General features: G+C 54.7%; 3 protein-coding genes across 9 annotated transcripts in view; 1 reads left to right on the forward strand and 2 right to left on the reverse strand.

Moving 5' to 3' along the window:
* The window catches only part of CEP164 (centrosomal protein 164), a 32,807-nt gene extending 25,644 nt beyond the window's left edge, over positions 1-7,163 (reverse strand). For all 5 annotated transcript variants that reach the window (XM_071576355.1, XM_071576354.1, XM_071576353.1 and 2 more), the window contains exons 1-7: positions 7,082-7,163; positions 5,266-5,355; positions 4,828-4,939; positions 3,966-4,200; positions 2,178-2,330; positions 1,037-1,165; positions 612-689 (exon numbers count right to left, since the gene is read on the reverse strand). In XM_071576355.1, coding sequence (XP_071432456.1) covers positions 612-689; positions 1,037-1,165; positions 2,178-2,330; positions 3,966-4,200; positions 4,828-4,939; positions 5,266-5,344 — 786 coding nt within the window. In that variant the 5' untranslated portion in view covers positions 5,345-5,355; positions 7,082-7,163. The remainder of the gene's footprint in view (positions 1-611; positions 690-1,036; positions 1,166-2,177; positions 2,331-3,965; positions 4,201-4,827; positions 4,940-5,265; positions 5,356-7,081) is intronic.
* Positions 7,164-7,410: 247 nt separating this feature from the next.
* Positions 7,411-16,370, forward strand: BACE1 (beta-secretase 1). Of its 2 annotated transcripts, XM_071576332.1 has the most exons (10): positions 7,411-7,814; positions 11,217-11,305; positions 11,491-11,707; positions 11,908-12,045; positions 12,136-12,270; positions 12,410-12,511; positions 12,643-12,792; positions 12,907-13,078; positions 13,161-13,424; positions 15,525-16,370. In XM_071576332.1, exons 1-9 carry the CDS (start codon positions 7,566-7,568, stop codon positions 13,400-13,402), a joined length of 1,494 nt encoding a protein of 497 aa, XP_071432433.1. In that variant the 5' UTR covers positions 7,411-7,565; the 3' UTR covers positions 13,403-13,424; positions 15,525-16,370. The 2 variants fall into 2 exon arrangements, with proteins under 2 accessions (XP_071432433.1, XP_071432432.1); XM_071576331.1 differs by having other exon boundaries at positions 7,412-7,814; positions 13,161-16,367.
* Positions 16,282-25,248, reverse strand: RNF214 (ring finger protein 214). 2 transcript variants are annotated; one of them, XM_071576330.1, is made up of 15 exons: positions 25,035-25,248; positions 24,721-24,925; positions 23,313-23,372; positions 22,800-22,940; positions 22,399-22,538; positions 21,807-21,875; positions 20,907-21,003; positions 20,550-20,638; positions 20,064-20,154; positions 19,570-19,668; positions 18,450-18,826; positions 17,900-18,035; positions 17,569-17,676; positions 17,170-17,265; positions 16,282-16,537 (listed from the first exon to the last, which is right to left on the reverse strand). In XM_071576330.1, exons 1-15 carry the CDS (start codon positions 25,112-25,114, stop codon positions 16,472-16,474), a joined length of 1,854 nt encoding a protein of 617 aa, XP_071432431.1. In that variant the 5' UTR covers positions 25,115-25,248; the 3' UTR covers positions 16,282-16,471. The 2 variants fall into 2 exon arrangements, with proteins under 2 accessions (XP_071432431.1, XP_071432429.1); XM_071576328.1 differs by having other exon boundaries at positions 20,064-20,166.

The following is a 25,248-nucleotide window of genomic DNA, read 5'->3' on the forward strand; positions in this document are numbered from 1 at the left end:
ACAAAAAAGTGGCCACGTGCAGCCCACATTAAGATCCTTGTAGGACTGAGTGACAGTGCAATAGCATTCCCAGAGGACATTCCCTTCTTTTCCCAATGCCATCATTGCAACTTCAACTGAAAATGAGCCTTCTCTGTATACTCAGTGAAAAAAAACGTGGAAGCAAAGTGTGCCTCTTCCTCCCCGAGCCTTCCTCCCACAGCAAAAGCAGTGGCACCTCTGACCCAAGACCCTCTTCCTGCTGTTCCATGGAAGAGCAGATTTCCACCTTGTCTGCTTCATCTACATGGCTTTAGTTCTTCCTGCGTTAGAGTGAAACAAAAGCTCCACTCTGTGCCAAGATGCCTCCCTCAAATCCCAGCTACCAAACCACAACCATCCTCCTCCAAACACAAACTTGCCTTCAGCACCCACCCCACTGTCCCCTGTGGGCCACAAATGGCTTCCCATACACTCCCCCAAGCCCCTCCATCAGCCTGCTCCAGGTTGTTCTCATTCTTATGTGACACAGGAAACTCGTCCCTCTGACACCATATTCCTGCACTCTTATCCCTCAGCTCCTCTCCCACCTGGGCAGTTTCACCTGCCCATCCCATCATTCCTGGTCTTACCTCAAATTCAAAGCTGCCTCCCAGGGCATCGACATCCAAGTACACATTTTTTAACAGTCCTGATGTGCCACGGAAACTCTAAAGGCATTTAGAAAAAAAAAAAAAGGATGATCAAAACTGAGTTCTGCACTCTGCAATCCCACAAAAGGAACTGAGGGTTGCTCAGCATTGAAATAAGGCAGCAAAGCCATGGCCACACACCTACAGCCAGTTCATTTTGGAATTACACCGTGGCAGATGTTGATTTACAGGGATTACAATGTGGAAACAGGGTTAGATGCTTTTGGGGGACCCATCAGCACAGAGAAAATGCAGCACAAATTAAAGCCCAGAGGCAAATGGAACAACCACTACCAGGGGAGCATCATGAAGCTTCATGGACTCTGGTTACTGACACACATTGAGAGCCAAGGCACACAAACTACCTCATTTTCACTTTCTTCCTCTTCATTTCTCCATTTATCCAGAGCTGTTGTGTTTGAGGAAATCTTCTCATCACAGATCAAGCCCAGCAGGGTCTTGGTGTGCCTGGTGGGCTTACAGAGCTCTGCAAGCTGTGAAGGCCAAAAGAAAGGGAAGTCAGAGGACAGGAAAGGGAAGACAGAAACCTGCTGAGACACTGGGCAGCTGCTGGATTTTGGGAAAGAGTTCAGGATTTCAGTGCTATCCTTGTGCTGCCAGAGCCACATCCAGCTGGAAGAGGAAATATTCTTAATGAGGCCAAAGGGGCTCCTGTCCTGTAGAGGCACATCTGCAAACCTGCCTGTGCCTCCAAACACTGATTCAGGCAAGACCATAATAAAATAGTTGAAATCACTAGTGACAAGACTTAACCCAGCAGGAAAACCTTCAATGAAAGTCTTTATTTGTATGTTTCCCACATATATTGCTTTGCTTTCTTTTAAAAGATCAATTTCCTACCACTTAACATGTTTGTTTATTTGTGAAGGTGATCATTTGCAAGTTTCCCACATATATTGCTTTGCTTTCCTTTACAAGGTCAATTTCCTACCACTTAACATGTTTGTTTATTTGTGAAGGTGATTATTTGTATGTTTTGCACATATTTTGCTTTGCTTTCCTTTAACAAATCAATTTCTCACCACTTAACAGGTTTGTTTTATTGACCAAAAGGTCACTTCCTACAAATAATCATTCAACATGATTGTAAGCCTTACATTTATCAGGAAAACTGTTCTTTTAATTTATTCTCAAATAGATGACAGAAAATATTGTTTATTAATTGTGTTATCTGTATTGTTCATCATGCTTCATTTGCACACCAAAGTTCTACTAAAATGAACTTAATAGATTTTGCTTCCCCCACAGTAATTGAAATGATTCCTTCTTTAGATCTGCTAAACACAGCAGAAGAAAGCTCACCACTAATTTAGCACTGAGCATCCTAGAAATAGAAAAAGAAATACAGTTTTTCAGCAAACGACTGTATTTCAAAGCCAACAAAAGATCACAAATACCCTCGTTTAAGCTTCTAAGTGCCCCCACCCCCGTGAGCCTTTGCAGTGTGCTTTTCAGGGCATGTTCCCAGGAGAGAGGGAGCCTCACCTGAGTTCCTTCCTTGGTGAGGAGGTCAGAGTCCACCACACTGTCCAGGCTCAGTGATCCACGAGGGATGATGGACTGAGATGCTGTGAGGCCACGGAGCGGAGCGAGGGTCCCCAGGGGCAGCTGGATGGGGGCCAGGTGGGGGCCCAAGGGCTGGAACATGGAGAGGGGACTCACTGACAGGAGAATACAGGTGTGCTGATTCCTTTGGAAAGGGAGAAGGTGCCTCCCTGTGCAAACACAGGCTGCTGAACTAACCCCAGCACCACTGAAAACCTGCTTGGAGACCCCACAGCCACCAGCACATGGGACAGGTAAGGAAATATACTTTGATTTACAGATTTACATATATATTCTGCCTGTCAAAGACCCATCTGAATGGGTCCAGAATGCTCCTTCCTTTCAGAGCACAGCAGCCCTGGGAGCCACCCCACATCCTCACCTCTGAGCAATGCATGCTCACATCCCAGGTTATCCTCACCCAGAAATGCAACCACCCTGCTGGACAGCATGGAATCCCCCACTCCAGGAGTCTCCCCCTGCACAAGTCAAACTAGAGGCACATGCATGCCAGGGTTTTCCTAGTGGCACTCCAGGGTTTTCCCTGCAGCACAACCAAGGGCTGGTGCTTCAGCAGAGCACGTGTTTTCAGAAACCACAGTCCCTGTGTCCTGAGTCTACTCAGGATTCCAGACTGAAATCAGAGTTAATTCACTGATGGATGAGGAGAGGGAGATGAATATGCACTGATCCTTCTTCCACCAAGTCATCACCACAGCAATGGCAGCAGAATAAATCACATTCTGGGCTTAAACTAATTATTTTCTACAGATGGCCATTAACCACACGTACAGGACAGAGGATGTTCACTGTCCTTCAGCAGAGAAAAATGTGGTGCCATCAGGCTAATTAAAACTTTAATCTACAGTTTATCTGTTATTTATAGTTCTTATCAGCTACCTGAGCACTTTCACAGTAGTAATGAGAAACCTGAGCTGGAGACTCAGTGGAGCTACAGCTGGACACCAGCAGAGCAAAGCAATCCATTAATGTTGCACACAGTGACCTTTCAGTTCATTCTTGTCTTCAGAACAAGAGATTTGGGAAGTTCTTATTAAACTGAGGTCATTACTTATGGATAAACCCCAAACAACCTGGAATGTTCTTTCCCAGGTAAGGCAGGATCTACAACAGGCAACAGAGGGAAAGGTTTGGGCAAAACTGAGCAAAATGGTTCAGCTATTCCCAGAGGAAGGAGAAAATTACAATTACAGATGAGTCTCATCACACCTTTTAAGCCATTTCAGTGTTCAGACCCGCAAAGCCATGGGCCAGTAACCTCTGGGAATGCTCCCCCTCTTGTCTAGAAAAGGCAATTCAAACTTTCTCCCATTTTTCTGTCATTTAAGAGGAAACAGAGTCCATTTCTCAAGGTGCAGGACATGGATGAAGGAGGGCTGACTGCAACTTTTGGGTTCTTGCATCATCTTAACCAACTCACTCTGGGAGTCAAGATTCAGCAAGAAAACTAAGCTCAAAGTAGCTGAATAAGCCATTCCCCCTCAATTTAAATTGTGGGATCTCCAGGGAAAAGACCAGCTTCACAGTGTGCTTACTACAAAGTCTTATAGCCCAAATTAAAGGTAACTTTGTATTCAGTGTTGCCAACTTGACTTGATTTCCTGCCCATCACCTGGCTTTGAGTTCAGAAGGAATTTTTGTCCTCAAAGTCCCTTGTTCCTCCCTCTGCCCAGCCCTCCCCAGAAGCACAGCAAGCAGTCTACTCACAAGGGATTGCTTCAATGACTGCTTCTCCTTCTTGTCCTTCTTCTTCTTCTCTTTCTTTTCTTTCTTCTGCTTCTTCTCTTTCTTCTCCTTCTTTTCCTTCCTCAAACCTCCCCGTGCCAGCAGCTTCTCCCGCTCCCGGACCACCAGCTGCCTGTAGTGCTCATCACAGGGGTGCTCCCACATGGACTGGCCATTTGCAAAGTTGAAGTAATACACATCACCAGTGGTGTCTTGGCTGCATGGCAAACACAGCATGAAAGGGTGAAAGAGCACATGAAAACACAGCTGCACAAGCCAGAACATCCTCACTGGATGGTGTGTCCACCTGGAGCTCAGGGAAGAGGAGCATCAAGCCTCCAAGAGGTCAAAAACATATCAGTGTGGGGAAGCAGCTCTCCTAGGATGCTCATGACCTTATCAAGCTCGTCAAAGAGTTTCTCCACTTCTTTTGCCACCCCAAAAATCCCTGAGCTCCCTCATCCACAGGAAGTACAGTGTTGTGGCATCACTCACCCTCCCCACCAGGAATGCTGGGCAGCACAGGGAGAGGACAGCAGGAGAGGACAGGAATCATAGAATGGGTGGGGTTGGAAAGAACCTTAAATATCCTCCCTCCTGCCATGGGCAGGGACACCTTCCACTAGACCAGCTTGCTCAGAGCTCCATCCAACCTGGCCTTGGACACTTCCAGGCATGGGGCAGCCACAGTTTCTCTGGGCAACCTGTGCTAGGGCCTGCCCACCCTCACAGGGAAAAATTTCTTCCTGAAATTTAATCTAAACCTCCTCTCTGCCAGTCTGAAGCTATTCCCACTTGTCCTGTCACTGGGAACCACCCAGGACAGCTACAACCAAACTCTCACCAGGGCTTCCAGTCCGGGGGTAACGGGGCCACCAGGCACTCCCTGGCCAGCCACAGCAGCTCTGACTCCTTGTCAGGATCAATCCCGATTATTGGAGCAAAATTCCGGATTTCTAGGAAAACACAAGAGGAATCTGTGAAGACAGTCTACACCAGGCACTACACAGCAGAGCCACCCTTCCAGCTAAAGCAGGGGGCACACTAGGAAATCCTGATCCCAAAACAAAGCTGCTCAAAGCCACCAGCTTGTGTCCTGCCAGGTGGCATTTACCTCTGCAAGCAAAGAGGTCATTTTTCAACTCTGTTTTCTGCAAAATTCCATGTATTTTACCCTCTCCACCAAGGCTCTCCCCAATTCCCATTTTCTGAACACACTCAGAAGTGACCTGTGTGCCTGAATCCCTTCACCCAGCCCACAGGGAGGACAGGCAGCACTCACCTTGCTCATCAGGAACATAGGAATCATTATAAACTTCTTCCAGAATAAGCTGGTTCCCGATGCGCACGGCTCCTGCCATGGCTCCCGCACCTGGGGGCAGGAAGGAGGCAACACAAAGTCACAACTGCCCCCAGAAATGAAGGTTCTTTGTCCCCCAGCACATTGCAGAGCCCTTCCACTGCAGCACACACAGCAAAACAAATCAAAGAGCTTCCACACAACACTTCCAGGGGCTATGGAAACAAGGAGGGGAGCTGAAGCAGCACCAAGTTATAATCAGATCCCTCAGGCCTCTGAGTTTCCACAGGGAAACGAAGATTTGCTTCAGGCACTTTTTAACCAAGGAAAAAAAATAAGCTGAAATGAGAAAGGGAAGAAAAAGAAGGCAAGCATCTTTCCCAGAAGGCAGCTTCAAGAGAAGTCCCAGACCTGGATCATCACTGCCCAGGGACAAAACAGCTTCTCCCTACTTACCTAAACCTCTGCCACCTTCTCAGAGGGCACTTCAGAAGCTGCAAAAAGAATCCTAATTCAGCATGTCCCACCTGTAGCCTATTGCTTCATTATTTCTCACACACCACAGCTGGGCCTTGAGGGCCCATCCAGCACAGGTTGAAGCAGTTGGATCCAATCACCTCACCCCAAACATTCCCAGCTGTGGCTCTGTATGGCCACATTCGACCAGAAGGAGCTTCCCACCACTGTTTGGGGGGCCACGTGAGATGCCAGTGCCAGCAGAAGTACAGGGGAGGGCCACGACCCACCATTCCAACACAGAGTCAAATCACAAGGTCAAATGCTTCAGCCTAAAACCTCCCAAACTCTCAGTGCATTAAGCATTCCTCTGCTTTCGTTGTGAGACCAGGAGGTTGTGGTACCTGCCAGGTGTCTCAGCAGCCTTAACACCCCTGTGACGACCACCCAGAGCAGGATCACCACCCTACTGGCTGTAACTGGGCTGTTGCTGCCCTCTTCACCTCCTTCTGTCCTCAGCCCACTCTGTATTTATAACTCTTATGTAAAGCAAATCTCAGAAGCAGCAACTAATCCTGGCAGTTTCCAGGCAAAGATATCCCCAGGACACACCAAACCAAAGCAGCATCACAGAGCTCACACCACTTCCCCTCCCAAACATCCCCAATTAGAGCATTTGGATGTGGGCAACTCACTCAAGGCCTTCTGTTCGTGTTTTCCTCTCACAGCACTAACTCAGCCCTATTTCCTATCCCTGGAATTAGTGCTGGGGGATGAATTATGTGCTCACTTCTCTTGGAGACGCTGCCTCACTGCACCCGGGGAGATATTACTGCAGCCTTTCAAAAAGGACAGGGATTTAAATGTGATATTAGGAAGGAATTCTTCCCTATGAGGGTGGAGAGGCACCAGCACAGGTTGCCCAGAGAAGCTGTGGCTGCCCCATCCCTGGAAGTGTCCAAGGCCAGCTTGAAGTAACGTGGTCCAGTGGAAGGTCCATAACCATGGCAGGAGCGGGAAAACGGATGAGCTGATCCCTTCTAACCCAAAAAAAGTATGTAAAGCGGGATTAACTGTTAGCGCAGCCCGGAGGCTGGAGCCACAGCAGAGGCGTGATTGGTGAGAAGGAGAAACAGCTTTGATTAATAAGCCATAAAACAAAACTAAAAAAAAGCCCTTTTCGCCCATGTCACCACAGCGCACACGTGACAAGCGCGCAGCCAGGAGCCGGCAGACGCTGTGTGCGGTGGGAGACTCCCCGCAGCCTCCCTTCGTCCCGCAGGAAGCCTCCCCTGGCACCGGGACCCCCGCGGGACCGGCCACCCCCCGCCCCGCCGCTCACCGTGCGCCGGGCCCGGGCCCGCTCCGGGGCTGCCGCCGTTGCCGGGAGCGCGGGGACCGCCGCGGCCGCTGCACCAGGCCCCGCCCCCCCAGCGCCATTGGCCGGCGGAGGGATGCTCGACTTCGGATTGGCCCGCGGGGAGGAGGGACACATGACGTCACCCTAGCGGGTCCGCCGAGGGGATGCGGTTGCCATGGCGACGCGTGGGTACCGCCCGCGGCGCATCCCGGTGCGTCCCGGCGGGACCGGCCCGGACACCTGGACGAGGACGGAGAGCGGGGCCGGGAAAGGGTTGGGGAGAGCGGGGAGGTTCGGGGCGGGTCTCTCCGGCAGCGCTTCCGCCGGCGGGCGGGCTTTCCGGGGCGGGTCCGGCCGCGCCGCCATGCCCGCCGCGCCGCCCGCCCGCCCCGGCGCGGCCGCCCCGCCGAGGCGCGGGGCGCTGCGGGCCCGCTGACCGCGTCCCCTCGAGGGGCTCCCTGCGGCCATGGCGCCCGCCTGGCCCTGGCTGTTGCTGCTGTGGCTGGGAGTCCTACGCGCCCTCCCGGCCCCGCCGCGCATCCGGCTGCCGCTGCGGGGCGGAGCGGCCCCTCCGTCGGGACTCCGGCAGCGCCGGGCGCCGCCGGACTCCGAGCCCGAGCGCGCCGGCAGCTTCGTGGAGATGATCGACAACCTGCGGGGCAAGTCCGGGCAGGGATACTACGTGGAGATGACGGTGGGCAGCCCCCCGCAGAAGGTGAGGTGGGAGGCGATGCATCCCCCGCATCTCTCGGATCCCCCGCATCTCCCGCATTCCCCTCACCGCCGGGGGTTGCGGGTCCGTCTCTGCGGGTGCCACCATGGCTGCATGGCTCTCGCTGCACAGCCCAGGCTTCCCGTCGCTACTCATCGCCCGGGTGATGCTTTTCCTGCTGGTCTTAGAGATGAGAGCTGGCCGCAGGCGCCCGCCGAAGGTGACCCCCGCACTCTCTGGCTGCCTGGGCGCTTCGGGGATGGGCAGCGTGTGCTGCGTGTGCCTTTCCGTGCGGGGCCGGCTAGGCTGCATCTCTCCATCCTTCCATCCCTTCCCCCCTCCATCCATTATTCCATCCATCCCCTCTCCAGAGCCAGAGCTTGTTGCCACTCAGGAGCTGTCGCCGTGTGTAGGCAGAGAGGGTGTGGGATGTGGCTGCACAGCCCCGTGCCCGCCTGGAGCGGGCACAGGCAGGCACGAAGAAGCCCATGGCCAAGCCGTGCTTGGCACGTTCCTCCCGGCACAGCCCCTGGCACAGCTGCTGCCTTGGTTTGTGTGCTGCTCCCAAGCTGGGGAAATGCTCCAGAAATCCTCCAGAGCTTGGTTTTCCCAGGGATCTTGTGCAGGCTGTCACTGCCCAGGAGTCGGGGCAGGAAGGGGAGGCAAAGGCCAGAAAAATGGGAAAGGCTGGCTGGAAAGGGAGCTGGTGCATCACCAGCTTCTTCTCCATCTTTTTGTCAGCATCCCTCACATGCTGGAGCTGCTCTGCCCAGGTCACGTTGTGGCACCGTGTGCTTCATGCTGGGGACCAGATGAGTGCTGAGGGCCAAGTGCTGGTCACACAGCACAGCGTGAGCAGCTCCTCCTCTCTTTTGTGGGTGAGACTGTGGAGGTTCTTGCTGCCAAATCCTTTTGTACCCATACTGATCCCCACTGCTGTCAGTCTGGCTCAGGGACTGGAGTGGGTCAGCACAGCGCTCGAGGCTCCACACTCCTCCCAGCACGAGGCCACATTCCCTTGTGCCTGCCACCACCACTTTTTTGGGTGCTGCCAAAACACCCAGCGCCCACACAAGCTCTGAAATACAGGCTGGCTTTTCTCCACGAGCTGGCTGTGCCCTGTGTGTGTGGTGGGAGAGAGTGATGTGAGCTGTGGACAGAAGAATAATGTCACCACCACGACAGTCGGGTCTCTGGGAGCAGCATCATGTTGTCCCTGTGTGCCTGGGATTTATTCTCTGCTCTGGCAGAGTGTGTTTAGGGGGAAAAAAAGGGAGGAGATTATTTCTAAAATCTAGTTTTAAATGTGATTTCATCATCTCCTGCCTGCCACGTGTCGCAGCTGCCAGATAATTTCCGTACTAACCACCTGTTCCCAGGCACTTGTGCGTTCCGGAGCCAGTCACCCTTTTGAGCAGCATCTTCCAGCCTTGGATTGCTTCCAAATGCGAACGTGGTGCCTCTGTGTGTGTGTGTGTGTGTGTGTGTGTGTGTGTGTGTGTGTGTGTGTGTGTGCTGGAGCAAAATCCCTCCAGGCATTGCAATGGAATGAAGAGATTCATATGAAAGAGTTTGGCTTGCCTTTGCAGAAAATCAGGAGCATATTTGGCCAGGGGGTGCTTGCAGCCTTCCCAAAGGGACACATACAGCAGGGAGATGGTGATCCATCTCCTCAGCTTTCCTTTCACCTTCCCAGTGCTGACAAGGAAGTTTCTGTATCCCCCTTGTGCTTTAATTTTGGTTCTGAGCTGTGCTGCACTGCCAAGTCACTGTCAGCAGCCGATTGCTCACACACTCCATGTGCCTGAGCATGTTGGTTTCCCTGGCTCCCCAGGACTGGCTGATTCATAAACACAGAGGGAAGAGGGGTGAGACAAGCATCGGGAGCCAGTGTTTTTGGACAGATGGCACAGGCTTGGTCCCCAGGAGCAGCATGCAGCACTAGGACGTGTGTGGCACAGAGTCAGGGCTGCTGCCGAGGTGCCTGGAGGGGCTGTCACTTCCAGGGACAGGTTTCAGGCAGCGTCCCTGTCACACATGTCCTGGCCTCGCTGGTTCACGTGCTGTGTCCTGGCCAGAATGGATGGCTGGGCTGAGTCTCAAGGATCCAGGTCCTTTCCACGTGGGTCCTGTGCATGACCCTGTCAGCAGGATGGAGCCTGTGAGAGCAAAAGCCCTCCCTGCTTCCTTGTACTGTAGCATCAGCTCAGCAGGTCTTTCTCCAGGGAAACCTGTCTCCTCTGGGTGCCCTGGGGGTTGGAGATGAGCTGTGTGGAGCAGGTGGCACCTAATGACCCACCCACAGAACTGGGAACAGCCCTGGAAGTGGCACGGGCACAGGTGCCGATTGCCAGGGCAAGGCAGCGGGCGCTGAGTTGGCACTCGCCCAGGGTGGATATTGGAGAGGAAAACATGCTGCTCTGATCTTTACCCATGGCCTGAAACATGGCCTGAGTGCCATGATCTAGTAAACAGACTGGAGTTGGACCAAGGGTTGGACTTGATGATCTCGGAGGTCTTTTCCAACCCCATCGATTCTATGATTCCCCATGGCAGGAAGCTGGCCAGGGGAGGCCTGTCGCCCAGTGCACGGCAGCAGGGCTGGGGCACAGGGCACCCAGGACATGCCAGCCCCTGTCAGGGTGCCACAGAGAACACTCAGCAGCTGCAGCACAGTGCTCCTGCGATTAGCACAAGCGCATTAACCTCCTTCCTCTCCCCTCTGACTCCACAGATTAAGGGCCGAAGCCCTGGCAGTGCTGGCTGGACTGATGCTTTGGAGCATTCCCCAGGGCTGGGGTCAGGGCTTTCCCTGGACACTGCTGCCCTGCAGGGCTGGGAGCCCCACGGAGCCCCCAGCAGCCCTCCTCTAGCAATCCTGCCCTGGCAATTCTGCCCCAACAATCCCACTGTGCTCCCCCACAGGCAGGGGTCAGCTGGGGGCAGGATCCAGCTGGCCTGCTCCCAGCCCTGCCAGTGGGATGTTTGCCAAACCTGGTAATCCTGCACAGGCAGGAATGAATCGGGTGCAGGGCTTGGCATATGGATGGTGATTAGCGGGCACAGAGATCTGCGGGGGCTGCAGACCATCAATCCTTTCCACCAGCTTTGGCAGCAAATTAGGTTTCCTGGCAAAGGGAACCTCTGCACCCTTGTGTTGTTGCTGGTGTCTGGCCCCATGACACCTGCCAGGTGCTTCCCACATCCTGTGGATTGAGGGCCTGAGGCCAGGCTGTGCTGAGCGAGGAGCTCATGCTCTGTTTGCACGGTAGCAGACAGTGTTTGCTTGTTCAACACCCTGATGTCACTGCCTCCTGCTCCACCACCATCTTCTCTCCTCTCTGGGCACAGCAAAAGAGGGTCCTACTGCACTCATGAGCCTCTCTGTCTCTCTTCCTGCTCCAGCTGAATATCCTGGTGGACACAGGAAGCAGTAACTTTGCTGTGGGAGCTGCACCTCATCCCTTCCTCCGGAGATACTACCAGCGGCAGCTGTGAGTGTTCTGAGGGGACAAAGAGCAGAGCCAGTGTGCCCTGACACAGCCCCAGCCCCACAGTGACACGCTGTCCCTTCTTGCTGGGGCTCTGGCCAGACCCTGCCAAGTACCAGCTGGCCTCTGGAGTGGCTGGATCCACATGGCCCCTTCCAGTCTTACTCATCCCTTTGATACCTTTGCAGGTCCAGCACCTACCGCGACCTGCGGAAGGGGGTGTATGTGCCCTACACCCAGGGCAAGTGGGAAGGGGAACTGGGCACTGACCTGGTCACCATCCCCCACGGCCCCAACGTCACTGTCAGAGCCAACATCGCTGCCATCACAGAGTCGGACAAATTCTTCATCAATGGCTCCAACTGGGAAGGGATCCTGGGGCTGGCGTATGCTGAGATTGCCCGGGTGAGTCCTGGCTGGCAGCAGCCTGGCCCTGCCAGTGGATGTGGCCATCAGCAGGCTTCAATTGCCTCTTCCCTTGGCTCTGTTTGTGCCCTGGGGCACAGCAGTCCCAGTGAGGGGAGCTCCCCTGGGCATTGAGAGCCCCTGGAGAAGGGATAGCACTGACACATCCCTGCCCTGCCTCTGCTTTCTCCTCCCACCAGCCTGACGACAGCCTGGAGCCTTTCTTCGACTCCCTGGTGAAGCAGACACGGGTGCCCAACATCTTCTCCCTGCAGCTGTGCGGGACAGGCTTCTCACCCAATGAGACAGAGGCCGTGGCCTCGGTGGGAGGCAGCATGGTGAGGGCTCTGCAGGCAGGAGGGGCCTGCTGGGGCTGCCACAGGGCTCTGGCAGCACGTGGTGGCAGCACCTTTGTGTCTCCACTGCAGATCATTGGTGGCATTGACCGCTCACTGTACGTGGGGGACATCTGGTACACCCCTATCCGCAAGGAGTGGTACTACGAGGTCATCATTGTCAAGCTGGAGGTCAATGGGCAGGACCTGAACATGGACTGCAAGGAGGTGAGGGGGCACCAGGGTCTCTGTCCCAGGGGTTTGGCTGGGCTGTGACACTGGAGGCACCCACTGTTGATTGGAGGGGTCAGGAGGGTAGCAGGGCTGGGGTATTGTACTTGTGTCACTCCTCCTCTTCTGCCCCCAGTACAACTATGACAAGAGCATTGTGGACAGCGGGACCACCAACCTCAGGCTGCCAAAGAAGGTGTTTGAGGCTGCAGTGAAATCCATCAAAACAGCATCTTCGGTCAGTGAAGCCCATCACTTCCCCACGGGCACATCCCTAGGGCTGGGGGCAGTACAGCTGCCTCCCACCAGCCTGGCATCTCTGCTGCCTGCCAAGCTTGGCTCCAATCACCTCCTCTTTCGCTCTGGCAGACGGAGAAGTTCCCAGATGGCTTCTGGCTGGGGGAGCAGCTGGTTTGCTGGCAGGTCGGCACCACCCCCTGGCACATCTTCCCAGTCCTATCCCTCTACCTGATGGGGGAGGCCACCAACCAGTCCTTCCGAATCACCATCCTACCCCAGGTGAGCGTTGGCCCAGCCAGAGTGGACTGGAGTGGGCAGCACTGGCAGGACCACACTGGGTGGGCACAGCTGCCTCCACTGCCCCCTTTCCTGATGGCACCTCTGCCCCTGCAGCAATACCTGCGCCCAGTGGAGGACGTGGCCACCTCTCAGGACGACTGCTACAAGTTTGCCATCTCCCAGTCCTCCACTGGCACCGTCATGGGCGCTGTGATCATGGAAGGCTTCTATGTGGTCTTCGACCGTGCCCGCAAGCGCATCGGCTTCGCCGTCAGCGCCTGCCATGGTGAGCACTGGGCCTGGAGGGAGGGAGGGATGCAGGGAATGTGGGTGGGCAGTGGCCAGAGCCTTGCCTTCCCCCCCAACAGTGCACGACGAGTTTCGGACGGCCTCAGTGGATGGGCCCCACCTGCACTCCAACATGGAGGACTGCGGCTACAACATCCCACAGACAGACGAGTCCACCCTGATGACCATCGCCTACGTCATGGCAGCCATCTGCGCCCTCTTCATGCTGCCCCTCTGCCTCATGGTGTTCCAGTGGCGCTGCTTCCGCTGCCTGCGCCGGGACCACGACGACTTCGCCGACGACATATCCCTGCTGAAGTGACGGCAGAGTGCAGGGGCCACAGGTGAGGCAGCAGGGCAGGGGTCTGGCTCCAGGGGCTGGAGTGTGGGGCAGGACAGCAGCGTGGGGAGCTCAGACCCTCTGCCCAGGACTCGGGGACTCGATGTCCATCAGGGCCAGCACCAGCTGTGGGAGTCCCAAGCCTGAGTTCTGTTCATCTGGGACCTACAGCAGGAGTGTGGCAGCCAAGTCAGGGGAGAGGGCAGCAACCCTGTCCTGGGGGCTGGGGACAGGCTGTCCCAAGCTCTCCTGCCTGTCCCTCCCTGGCTTGACAGAGTGACACATGGACGAACTATTCCCTGCCTGTCCCCTTCCATCCCTGTGCATCCCTTCTCCATTCTCTGCTCCGGGAAGCTGCTGGCCCAGCCTCTCTGTGTAGGGAGCTGCACGCACGTGCCCTGTGGCCGTGCCTTCCCCATGGCTCCCTGCACTGAGCTGGACTCCAGAGATCATCCCGGAGCCTCCCAGCTCCAGGCTTTTTGGAGACAGCCCCAAAGGGGCTGCCCAAACACAGCTTTCCCTGCCATCCTCCTGCACCCAAACACAGCTTTCCCTGACATCCTCCTGCACCCAAACACAGCTTTCCCTGACATCCTCCTACATGCCCATACATGGCTCACCCTGTACACAGCTCACTCTGGCATTTCTCTGCCCTCCCAAACTGTCCCCCGCTGCTGCCAGTCCCAGGACTCCCTGTGCCCACTCTGCCCTCCCAACACTGACAGGAGCAGGTGCTCATCCCCTCCTGGGACAGGCAGGAGCAGGCACCCATCCTCTTCCCCACTCCCCGTGGGATGGGCAACTCCCTGCCCTCCCTTCCAGCATCAGCAGCGGCTGCCATGGAGAAGCTGGTGCCAGAAGACACTGAAGTTCCAAGCCCTGGCACTGGCTGCTCCCCAGCCCACCCACCCCTTCAAAAGCCATAGGGGAGCCTGGGCCCCTCCCTGCAGCCCCCCAGCCTCACCTCCAGCATGTCCCATGGCACGGGACACAGCGGCTCCTCTCTGCTCCTTCCACGTGTCCAGGCCCCAGCTGTGGGACACCCTGGCAGCCTGGGGACAGGCAGCAGCTGCGGGGACTGCAGCATTTATTATTTTTTAGACACATGGTTGTATTTATTTCATTTTTTTTATACAGCAAGTCACTGGTACTGCAATCAGAGTGTGTACATAGCAGGTCCCACCCACACGGGTGTACAGACAACGGCCGCCTCTCACCTGTACAATATACCATATATCTCTATTTTTAATTCTAGCCCTGAAAGCCACTGTTCCAAACCCAGCATTAGGGGTCAGTCCTGTTTTGTTTTGGGGTTTCTTTTAAATGTTTTTAGCCCTCTGCTCAGTCCTTGGGCTGTGGCCACCACCCATGGCACCGCAGTGATGTGTTTGGTGGGAGCACATGATGGTGAGGGGGCCTGAGCTGGTTTGATGAGGAGGTGCAGGAGGAAGGCAGGGCTGGAGCACACAGGGCAGTGGCTCACAAGCCGAAAGGACACTGAGCACTTTTGTCCTTGTGGTGTTCCTACAGCACAGGGAGGATTTTCTGGTGTGTGAGGATAACCCTCCCCTCCTCCCCATGCTGCAGGATCACTGTCCCTTCCCCAAGACAGACACCCGTGACCTTGCAGCAGTGGTAGTGCTGTATTCCTTTGCTTCTCTGCCTCCAACCTGGATAGGAAAGTGCTTAAAACACCAAGATACCACAATTAAAAGGCATTGCTCCTCCATGAGCAAAGAGGGCCTACCTGCAGTGCCAGGGCTGAGCTGGCAGCTGCCCCAAGGAGCCACACGCAGGAGAGGAGCCACCAGGTCAGGTGGGGACAGGCTGAGGGGCCACAGCAATGACCCAGTGTAAAGCTTGTTAACGAAATCCTGCAGCTAAACATTTATTTGGAAAAGCAGTGAGGGAGCCAGGAAACACATGCAGTGTAGGAGGACACCCGCCCTCGCACGGGCACTGCCACAACAGCCCCCACACTGTCCCACCTCACTCCCAGTGCGCTCACACAGCCCCACCCCATCCCCATCCCTGCTCCAAAACTGCATCCAGCCACTCCATGCAAGAGGGCAACATTCTCTCCCCCACCCTCGTGCCTGCCCAGGACCCCAGAGACTGTTGTGGACCACTGCCTTAAAACACGCCGCGAGCGTGTGCGTGCGCGGAGAAGGATCTGCGGCTGAGCTCAGGTGCTGCACCCAGGGGGCTCCGCTGCCCACCCGAGGCAGAGCGGCCTCCAGCAGTCCCGAATTCCTGCTGCAGACCCCAAGGAATGGGGGAAGCATTTTTAGAGAGTCAGTACAAGGTTTTCAGTGGTGCTGAGCACCTCATAATCCCACCAAAATCCATGGAGAAAGGGTTGGTGCCTCAGCCCGTGCTTTAGGAGAAAGTACAGGAGAGGAGAGACCAGGAATTGTGACAGGTTGGTTTATCCTGAGCTGCAGCGCAGCCATGTCCGTCTGCTCCCTCCCCAGGGCCCAGTGACAGCAGGGGATGGGATGGGACGGGACCAGGGGCTGTCGCTGGAGGCTCCAGTACTCTGTAACCCAGTGTCTATGTAAGAACAATGAATGTTAACACGGTAAATTATTATGACATTAAAAAAAGACCACAAAAAAATCCTCTTTATCTCCAACCTGTTCATTGTCAAGAGGGGAAAACCAGGTGATGACTGGCAAGGGCCCAGGCTGCTGGGAAGTGGGTTGGTGAGGCATCCACTCATGGGGAATAGCCCTGGAAAAGGAGCTGCTGGGATCCAAGTGGGAAAAGGTGGTGCAGCAGCCACGACTGTCCCAGCAAGCAGGTGCCACTAGCCCTTATCTGGAAGAATCTGGAGATTAGAAATCAGCAGCAGCAGCAAATCACTGCATAATATACACACTTTATTTATGAATTTGTATGTATACAGACTTTCTATACACACATTACCTATATAATAAAAATGTACATGTGTATACATGATCGTATAAATATAGAACTGTAGAAATCTTAGAACTGATCCTGTCTATTCACAGCAACTCCTCCCGTGGGCCCACGTCGTTCCAGCAGCCGTCATTTGGGGCTTGGGCAAAAGGGGCAAGTGTCATTCGTGTTGGTTTGTGCCCAGAATTTGATGCACTGGAAGAGAGAGGGTTAGTCAAGAGCCAGTGGCACAACTAAGAGGTGTCATTGTCCACAGTGGTGCTGTCAGGGCACTAGTTTTCAGGGACAGGTTCCTTTGCTCCTTCCAGCCTCCATCAAAAGGTAACCATGTCATCCCTCCAGGACCTCCTCAACACATGAGTTTCCATTCTCTTGAGGGGCCACTGCTGGAGGCCCCAGAGCTGTTGGGGTGAGGGGTTTTGCCCACACAGGTAACCCACGGCCAGACCCATGGGATAGGGAAGTCTCCTCTTCTTCCCAAGAGCTCCTGCCTGGCCCCCCTGGCCCAGACACCTGGGCAGCAGTGACTGCTCTCTCCCCTCACCCTGTGTTCTAGATCCTTCCCAAATGTCCTGCTCCAGGGTCTAACCCTCAGCAGTGAGAACAGGCTTGGGGACAGGAACAAGGACAGCCTGTTCCTAAAGCCACCACTCAGTGGCCACACAAGGTGGCCCAGCCAAGAGTACAGAAAGGATGACAGGATGCAAGGACGTTGTTTATTGATCATACCCTTCTCCTGGCAAGGTGTCAGTACCACAGGGACTCAGGAGGGAATCAGCACTTGGAAGGATGAGGATGAAGCCTCAAGCAGCAGGGAACACACTCACCTCCTTGTGCAGCACATGTGAGCAGGCCATGGGGTGAAGGTCACCGGGCTGCACAAGCTTCTGGCACATCAGACACAGCTTACAGGCAGCTGGGGTCTGGGACAAGCAGTGAGAGAATAGAAGGAGCAGAAAAGTCAGACACCCAGCATTGATCACATACTCAGCTGCAGGCTGAAGCCACAGCCCACCCAGTCCCCATATCTGACACCACACGCTGTGAGAGCTGCCAACACATCTCGTGACTGTTTCCCTCTTCCCCAACAATGGATCCGTGCCCCTAATCCTTTCTTCACCCCACCAGCGTGAGGAGAGAGCTCCCAGCTCCGTGAGCTCATCCCTTGAGCCACTTCCCAGCCATCCCTCCCTCTCCTTTACCCCAGGGAATCCAAACAGCCTTACGTGAGATGCTGTTCCAGGGTAAGCAACCTGGGCTGGGGGCAGGAACACAGGGGTGCTGATCTGAGGCAGTGGAGCAGAGAACATGGGGGCCCTGATCCGGCTGAGAGGCTGCAGCAAGGCAAAAGGAGGCACATCAGAACAGCCCAGGAGGAAAGCACAGATGGATGAGCCACCTCAGGGAAAACTGCTCCCTGGTTACGCCACAGTCAGCAGGAAGGGAAGCCCAGGGGACAGCCCTGAAGCACAGCCCAAGCTCTGCGGAGATCCAGGGAGCAGGCACAGCTCTCCCTGCTCCCCAGGGCCCCTTCCAGCAGCCCCTGCACTGTCCCACCTGGGCTCCAGCTGCTGCCTGCTCCTGCTGCTCTGCCAGCTTGGCTGCTACCAGCTGGTTCAGCTGCTCCATGGTCAGGCCGGCCATGGTCTTCCGAGCAGTCTTGATCTGCTGCAGGATGTTGGTGAGCTGAGCCCTGTGTGGACAGCAGCCTGTTAAGAGCTCCCAGTCCCAGGGACCCTCAACAAGCAGCCACCCCTGCCCCAGGGGAAGCCATGTTGCTGCACAAGAGTGGCTGCTCTCCAATGTCTTCCTTCCACATGAGGAGAATCACACACTGAGGAGCTTCTCCCCAAAATGGTGGGAAAAAGCAGGGAATCCCCAGAGACAGGAGGGGGGCTCCTGGCTGTGCTCGGATATCCCTGCTGTCCTTCAGAGCTCCAAGTGTTTCTCATTCCCAAACCTGATGGAGACCACCACCCTTTGCTCCACACCTTGGCTTCACCCAGATCCCACACATTCCAGGAGGAGCCCTCCTTCCCCTGATCCCAGCTCCCATCCCACACACACACAGAGGCCCTCACTCTCCACGAGAACACCAGACACTCACTTGTTGCACTGTGGAAACCGAGTCAACAACTTCTCCAGCAGCTTTTCCAGCTTGTCAGCCGGCTGTGGCCTGTGGAACTCGGGAGTGACGTTCACTCCCCCCAGGCCCGGCGGAGGAGGGATGGAGGCAGCAGGAGGCATGTGAGGGCTGTGCGTGCCGATGAGCGATGCCACCACGGGGCTGTTCCTGCCCTGGGAGGCTGGCAGTGGTGGGGAGGGCTGGTTGGGCCTGGAGATAGCAGGGTTCAGCAGGGGGAAGGACAGCGCCCGAGGGTCGGCACTCGGCATGACCATGGGAACGGGGACGGGTCCGATGGGAAAGGGGAGCCGAGGAGTGAGGGATGGGTTGGGCTGGAATGCCGTCAGCATGAAATCTGTCTGAGAAAGAAAAACAGGGGGAGAAGGAAAGGCTGGTTAGAGTAAGCCCACCTGAAAGCAGAGCCAAGGGCCTTCCTCCCCAGGCAGACAGATGAGACGAACTGCAGCCACTGGCAGCTGGCAAGGGAAGGAGACCCTTCGGCTCCTCTCCAGGGATGGCAGGTAAGCCCAGAGAGGCAGGGAATGGGCAGAGGGCTCCAGAGCACAAGGCTGGTGAAGGGACTGGAGCACAAGTGCTGTGGGGAGAGGCTGAGGGAGCTGGGGGTGTTCAGCCTGGAGAAGAGGAGGCTCAGAGGTGACCTCAGCACTGTCTGGAACTCCCTGAAGGGAAGTTCTGGCCAGGTGGGGGTTGGTCTCTTCTCCCAGGCACTCAGCAATGGGACAAGGGGGCACGATGGGCTCAAGCTCTGCCAGGGGAAATTGAAGTTGGAGATGAGAAAAAAATTCTTTGCAGAGAGAGTGCTCAGGCATTGGAATGGGCTGCCCAGAGAGGGGGTGGATTCCCCATCCCTGGAGGTTTTTCAGCTGAGATTGGCTGTGACACTGAGTGCCATGATCTGGTAAAGGGACTGGAGCTGGACCAAGGGTTGGACTTGATGATCTCGGAGGTCTTTTCCAATCCAATAAATTCTATGATTCTATGATCCCAGACACACACAGCACAGCAGGGCTGGGGCCAGGCCAGCAGGAAGGCTGTCCCAGGGCCTGGCCAGCCCTGGCATTGGGGCTGGAGAGACACTCACTTCTGAGGGCGGAGGAGGCAGCGTCGGCGTCGGGATCTGTGGGAGGCTGCTCAGCTTCGTGCCATTCCTCACCATCTGGATGTGGTCGTTGAACTGATCCTACCAGAAAGGAAGAAAACAGATGCATTCATCAGACCTGAGGAAGTCTGGGGCATCCCCAGCCCCAGGGCAGCTGCAGGTCCTAAACTGACACCATTTGGTTCCACAGGAGTCAGGAGAATGAAAAAGGACCCAGAGGGAGAAACAGAGTAAGTGCTTCTGCCAATAACCCATCACAGATCATGTCCACAGCGCTGACCCACAAGCATGAGCCTGAGGAGGCAGAAGATCTCTGCAGCTGCTCACAAAGGCTGCCTGACCATGCTGTGCCTTTGAACACACAGCATTTTGGGGGTTGGGTTCTCTCCCAAAGAGGGTTATAGCTAAGCACAGAAAGCAGTGTGGATGTGAAGAACTGCTTGCTGCTAAGCTGGGAGAGTTCAGCAGGAACTTACTCGGACAGTTTCCTTGGTTGTTCGTATCCTGTTCAGCCTCATCTCCCACTCCTGCTTTGGCCTCATTGTCTCCAGTGTGGGCGGCGCAGACCTGCAAGCACAACTAAACTTTCCCACTTGCAACTGTGCTCTCACTGACAGCAAACTGGGAGCAACTAACTCCCCACACACCCTCCTGCCTTCCCCTCATCCAGCTGGGCAGGAAGGGCTCACCTCCAGGTGAGGAACCCCAGAGTGACTGATCTGGGGGACACACACAAATACCACAGCCAACAGCACTGACTGTGCTCAGGAGATGAACAGTAACAGGGCATAATCACAGCCCCACATGTATTGTGTGATTACTGAAACACGTTGTTTTATTAAGAAAGCCACAGGAAACCCTGAACTGTTCCAGTACAACCTCCAGCGTAAGCAGAGGAAGAGATGGGATGTAGGGACACCTGGCATACCTTCCCTGCCACCTCTGACACTACATAGACTTACTTGAGGTAGGTGAGGTGTAGCTCTGCTTCTTTTTCTGCTTCCTCTAGTTTCAACACCAGCAGCTCCTTTCGGCTCTCCAGGGACAGGATCTAATGGAGAGAGGCCCCAAATGAAGAGTAGTTTCTGTATTCCCTCATTTCTTGCTGCCAGACCACAATCTCTCCACCAAGAGTCATGCTCAGTGCACCAGGCACTGCTCCCCACTCATGTTTACTGCACTGATATTTGTTTATCCCTCCTCTTGTTCCACAAAGTGGGACTTCACCTCATCCTTAACTGCTCCTAATTTCACAGAACCATCCATTAACCATCTGGAATCTCAAACCAAACACTACAGGGAAGGAGTCACCTACTAACCTCTGCTTTCCAGGCCCGTTCTGTCTCCTCAAGAATGTTCCTGTTGATTTCATTGTGCTGGTTCTTCAGCTTGTCCAGCTCCATCTCCCACAGCTGCCTGCACACAGAACAGAAAGGGTTTCCTTAGGCTCAGGCATGGGAATGGCACAGAGCAGGAGTGCTGACAGACTCCACAAAGGGATCAATCCCGGGAGCTCTGGATGGAGTGGAACTGTGGAAGACCAGAAGCTTCCAGACCAAGACACCAGCCACAGGTTCCTGGGCTGCAGGAGTCACTGTCCCAAGAGGGAGCTGTTCTAGAGCACACAACCAACCAGAGAGCAAACACACTGGGAAAAATGAGAAGGTGGGAGTTCCCCTCTGAATAAATCATTCCAGTTCCAGGGAAGGGTGCACAGGTCTGACCTAGGAATCAACCTGAGCAGTACATGGAGTTATGCGGTTTCTGATCAAAGTTGGGCATTCCCACCTAAGCTAGGGAGCACCTGGACCTGGAGCTTCTCTGACCAGCTTTAAATCCCCAAGTGTGCCACACTTTAGTGTAGCTGGGCAGCTTTAGGAACAGACAGGGAAATCAGTCTGCCCTAATTCTGGGAAGTTGAAATTCAATCAGAGGTAGCAGTTACAAGCTGAGTCAATCCACCAAGCACAAACTTTAATCTTATGGGATCTTTATGCCACAAGTATCCAGGAGCCTGCTTGTGACAGGGATCAAAGAGGATTTAATCCAAAGACCTGATGCTGAAAGAGGAGATAAAACCCTTAGAGCACGTAACTGGCCAGCACTGCTGGATCATTCTCTCTGCTCTATCCCACCAGGAGCATCAGATTCACTCCATGGCAAAATGACAGGAAGGAGAAGTGCACTGAGCAGCATTAATCAGGTAATAAGAGTCTTACTTCTCATCGGACTGCTCTGCGATCAGAGAGGCAATCTTGTTTTCCTTCTCCTCCTGCTCCTTCAGCAACCTGCAGAGGAGAAAGAGGACAGCACAGCTGGAGTCAGGATGTTCAAACCCCGTCCTGCCACATCCCTGCACACCAGAGGCTGAGACAGCTCCGTCCAGTGGGTGGGAAAACAGCCACCAACACCCTCCAGAGCAGAAATCCTGCAGTCTCATGACACTGCACAAAGGCTGTGGCACAGAACCAGGCTCAGCCAGGCAGCTGTGCCCCTCCAACAGCATGTGAAAACTGCAATGTCCACTCAGGGGAAAGGGGCTGAGGACCTGGAACCATCACTGGAGGAGCTTTACCCAAAACCAGCACTGAGGCCTCAGAATAAAAGAAGTTAACCTTTACAACATGACAGAATGACTCCATAAAAATGCAACTGCACATACAGAGGCTGTCCTAAATTCATTCATACAGGTCTGTCCTAAACACTTGCTGCTTCTGAAGGGTTTAAAGCTCTTTGCTCCATCAGGTAAATATCAGGGTTAAGCAAGACCTTTTTCCCACAGAAATAAACACTGTTATTCCATACAAATACCTTCTGCCTTTCTCACAGAGTTTCTCAATTTCAGCTTTCAGATCCTGCTCCTTCTGCAGGAATTCTTTCTTTTCTTTCTCCATCTTCTTTTTTGTCTCTTCTCGCTTGATTGTAACATCCTGAATTGCTTTCAGGATCTCCTGGAGTAAAAAAAAAAGCATCATTCAAATACAGAGCAAAATTTCCAAGTAATGGTTTTGATTTAAAATCTATTATTGTTTTAGATTAATTGATTGAGGTTACACAGCAAACTCTTTCTTTTTAGCAGATCCAATCAAGATATATATTGGTTATTATGAGCAAACCTGGGAGACAGACACTCTGGACCACTCTGCCTCTTCATAGGGATTTAAAAACTAACTAATGGGCAGGTTAAACAAAACCAGGACTTCACCAGATACCTGGTGGTTCTTCATCTCCTCTTCCCTCCGCTGCTGGAGCTGCTTAAGCTGGACCTGCAGCTGATTCTCCACCTGCCTCTGTTTGTCCAACACCTCCTGGTAGCGCTCCTTGAGCAACGCCCGCTCAGACATCATCTTGTCCTGCAGTGGGGAGTGAACTGTAGGGAGAACCTTCCCCTCCCCTCATGCTAAAGAGAGGCAGGAAAGCTTAGCACTGTGTAAGAGCCCTGACAAGAACCACAGATAAATGGTTTCCACCTTCACAGCTCAGGCTCTCTATACTGGAAAAGACAAAGGGATACACTGCTTGAAGCTGCAGCTGGTGCTGCATTTCCTCCTGTAACAAGGAGAACTTAAGGACTCCAAGGCTGGTATTTCGATGATCTTGGAAGTCTTTTCCAACCTTAATGATTCTATTTTGACAAGTAAAAAGTGGGAAGAGCAGCTTCAGCTCCTTTGCCTGGGAGCAGCAGCCTGGGAGTGTGAGCATCTCAGCCCAGACCTGATACCCACCAAGTTCTTCTCGATATCCTGATCCGTGTTCACATCCGCATCAGCCGCCTTGAAATCAGTCTGTGAAGGGAGAGGATTGCAGTCAGACCCTCATCCCTGCAACATCTCCAATGCTGGCCAGATAATCAACCACCACTGGAGAAACACCAGTGGTGAGAGAATGACCATATCTGGATTCTGATTGGCCACTTAAGCAATGCTTATTTCATCCTTTTCACAGCATCACAGAATAGCTGGGGTTGGAAGGGACCTCTGCAGATCATCCAGTCCAAACCCCTCACCAAGACAGGGTCATTTGAAGTAGGTGACACAGAAACACATCCAGGTGGGTTTGCAATGTCTCCAGAAAGGGAGACTCCACACCCTACCTGGGCAGCTGCTCCAGGGCTTTGCCACCATCCATGGAAAGTTCTTCCTCAAGCTGAGGTGGAACTTTTGTGTTTTAGTTTCTAGCCATTGCTCCTCATTCTGTTGCTGGGCACCACCAAAAGGTCTGGTACCATCCTCCTGGCACCCATCTTTGAAATATTTATACGCGTTAATGAGATTCTCTTTCAGTCTTCTCTGGACTAACCAGGCCCAGCTCCTGCAGTCTCTCCCCATCAGAGAGATGTTTCAGACTCCTAATTATCTCTGTGGCCTCCACTGCACCCTCTCCAATAGCTCCTTGTCTTTCAAGCCCTGAGGAGACCAGAACCAGACACAGTGCTCCAGATGTGCCCTCACTAGGGCCAATTTTAATTTAAAGATTAATTAAAGACTATTCAAAGCACAGGGCCACACTCATGGCAGTGGCTGCAAGGCTGCAAGTACTGTGGATGTGTTTTACTCTCCAACCTCGACTTACCTAGTTCTTTACCTTCCACCATCCCTAAACAACCTTTCAGGGACCTCACCCATCACTCCACAAACCCCAGACAGCCCCGGGGTGGGGGAAACAAGAAAAGCAGTAAGGCTGGTGAAGGGACTGGAGCACAAGTGCTGTGGGGAGAGGCTGAGAGAGCTGGGGGTGTTTAGCCTGGAGAAGAGGAGGCTCAGATGTGACCACAGCACTGTCTGGAACTGCCTGAAGGGAAATTCTGGCCAGGTGGGGGTTGGTCTCTTCTCCCAGGCACTCAGCAATAGGACAAGGGGGCATGATGGGCTCAAGCTCTGCCAGGGGAAATTGAAGTTGGAAATCAGAAAGAAATTTTTTCCAGAGAGAGTGCTCAGGCATTGGAATGGGCTGCCCAGAGAGGGGGTGGATTACCCATCCCTGGAGGTTTTTCAACTAAGATTGGCCATGGCACTGAGTGCCATGATCTGGTAAAGGGACTGGAGTTGGACCAAGGGTTGGACTCGATGATCTCGGAGGTCTTTTCCAACCCAATCCATTCTATGAGTCTACCATTCTATGACCCGCACCCACCTGCACCGCGATGTTCTGCGACGGCCGCGCCGGGGCCGCCTCCTCGCCGGGCTCCTCGGCCACCGCTCCGCTCTGTCCCGCCGCCTCCGCTCCGCCCGCTCCGGGCTCCCCATCGCCGCCGTCGGGGCCGGGCGCGGCCGCGGGGTCCCCCTCGCCGCCGGGGCCCGGCTCGCCGGGGCTCTCCGGGGCGGACAGCGGGCTCCCGCTGCGCGGATCGAGGACATCGGTCACCGCCTGGACCCGCGCTCGCATCCCCGCTCCCACCGCCGCCCGCATCCCCGCCCGCATCCCGCTCCCACGGGCCCCTCCGGTACCTGCCGGGCGGCGCGGCGGGGCCGGGCTCGCAGAGGCGCGGCGGGTCGGGGCCATCCCCCTGTGCCTGCTCCAGCGCCATGGGCGGCGGCTGCGGGGCTGGGGCCGAGCCGAGCCCGGGCCGGCGGAGCGGCACCGGCCGAGGGCACCGGGGCGGGGGGACCGAGCGGCACCGGGCGGAGCGCTCGACCCGCGCCCCCGCCGCACCGCCCCTTC

The sequence above is a fragment of the Pithys albifrons genome, chromosome 23, assembly GCF_047495875.1.
Source record: "Pithys albifrons albifrons isolate INPA30051 chromosome 23, PitAlb_v1, whole genome shotgun sequence".
NCBI lineage: Eukaryota > Metazoa > Chordata > Aves > Passeriformes > Thamnophilidae > Pithys > Pithys albifrons.

Excerpts from the sequence above, each read along its gene's own strand:
- BACE1 (XM_071576332.1), top strand. The coding sequence starts at position 7,566 with ATGGCGCCCGCCTGGCCCTGGCTGTTGCTGCTGTGGCTGGGAGTCCTA. Across the intron at positions 12,512-12,642 it reads CCATCAAAACAGCATCTTCG|ACGGAGAAGTTCCCAGATGG; the intron begins GTCAGTGAAGCC and ends TCGCTCTGGCAG. Across the intron at positions 12,793-12,906 it reads GAATCACCATCCTACCCCAG|CAATACCTGCGCCCAGTGGA; the intron begins GTGAGCGTTGGC and ends CTGCCCCTGCAG.
- RNF214 (XM_071576328.1), bottom strand. The coding sequence starts at position 25,114 with ATGGCGCTGGAGCAGGCACAGGGGGATGGCCCCGACCCGCCGCGCCTC. Across the intron at positions 22,941-23,312 it reads AGGATATCGAGAAGAACTTG|GACAAGATGATGTCTGAGCG; the intron begins GTGGGTATCAGG and ends TCCCCACTGCAG. Across the intron at positions 17,266-17,568 it reads ACCCTGGAACAGCATCTCAC|ACCCCAGCTGCCTGTAAGCT; the intron begins GTAAGGCTGTTT and ends TGCTTGTCCCAG.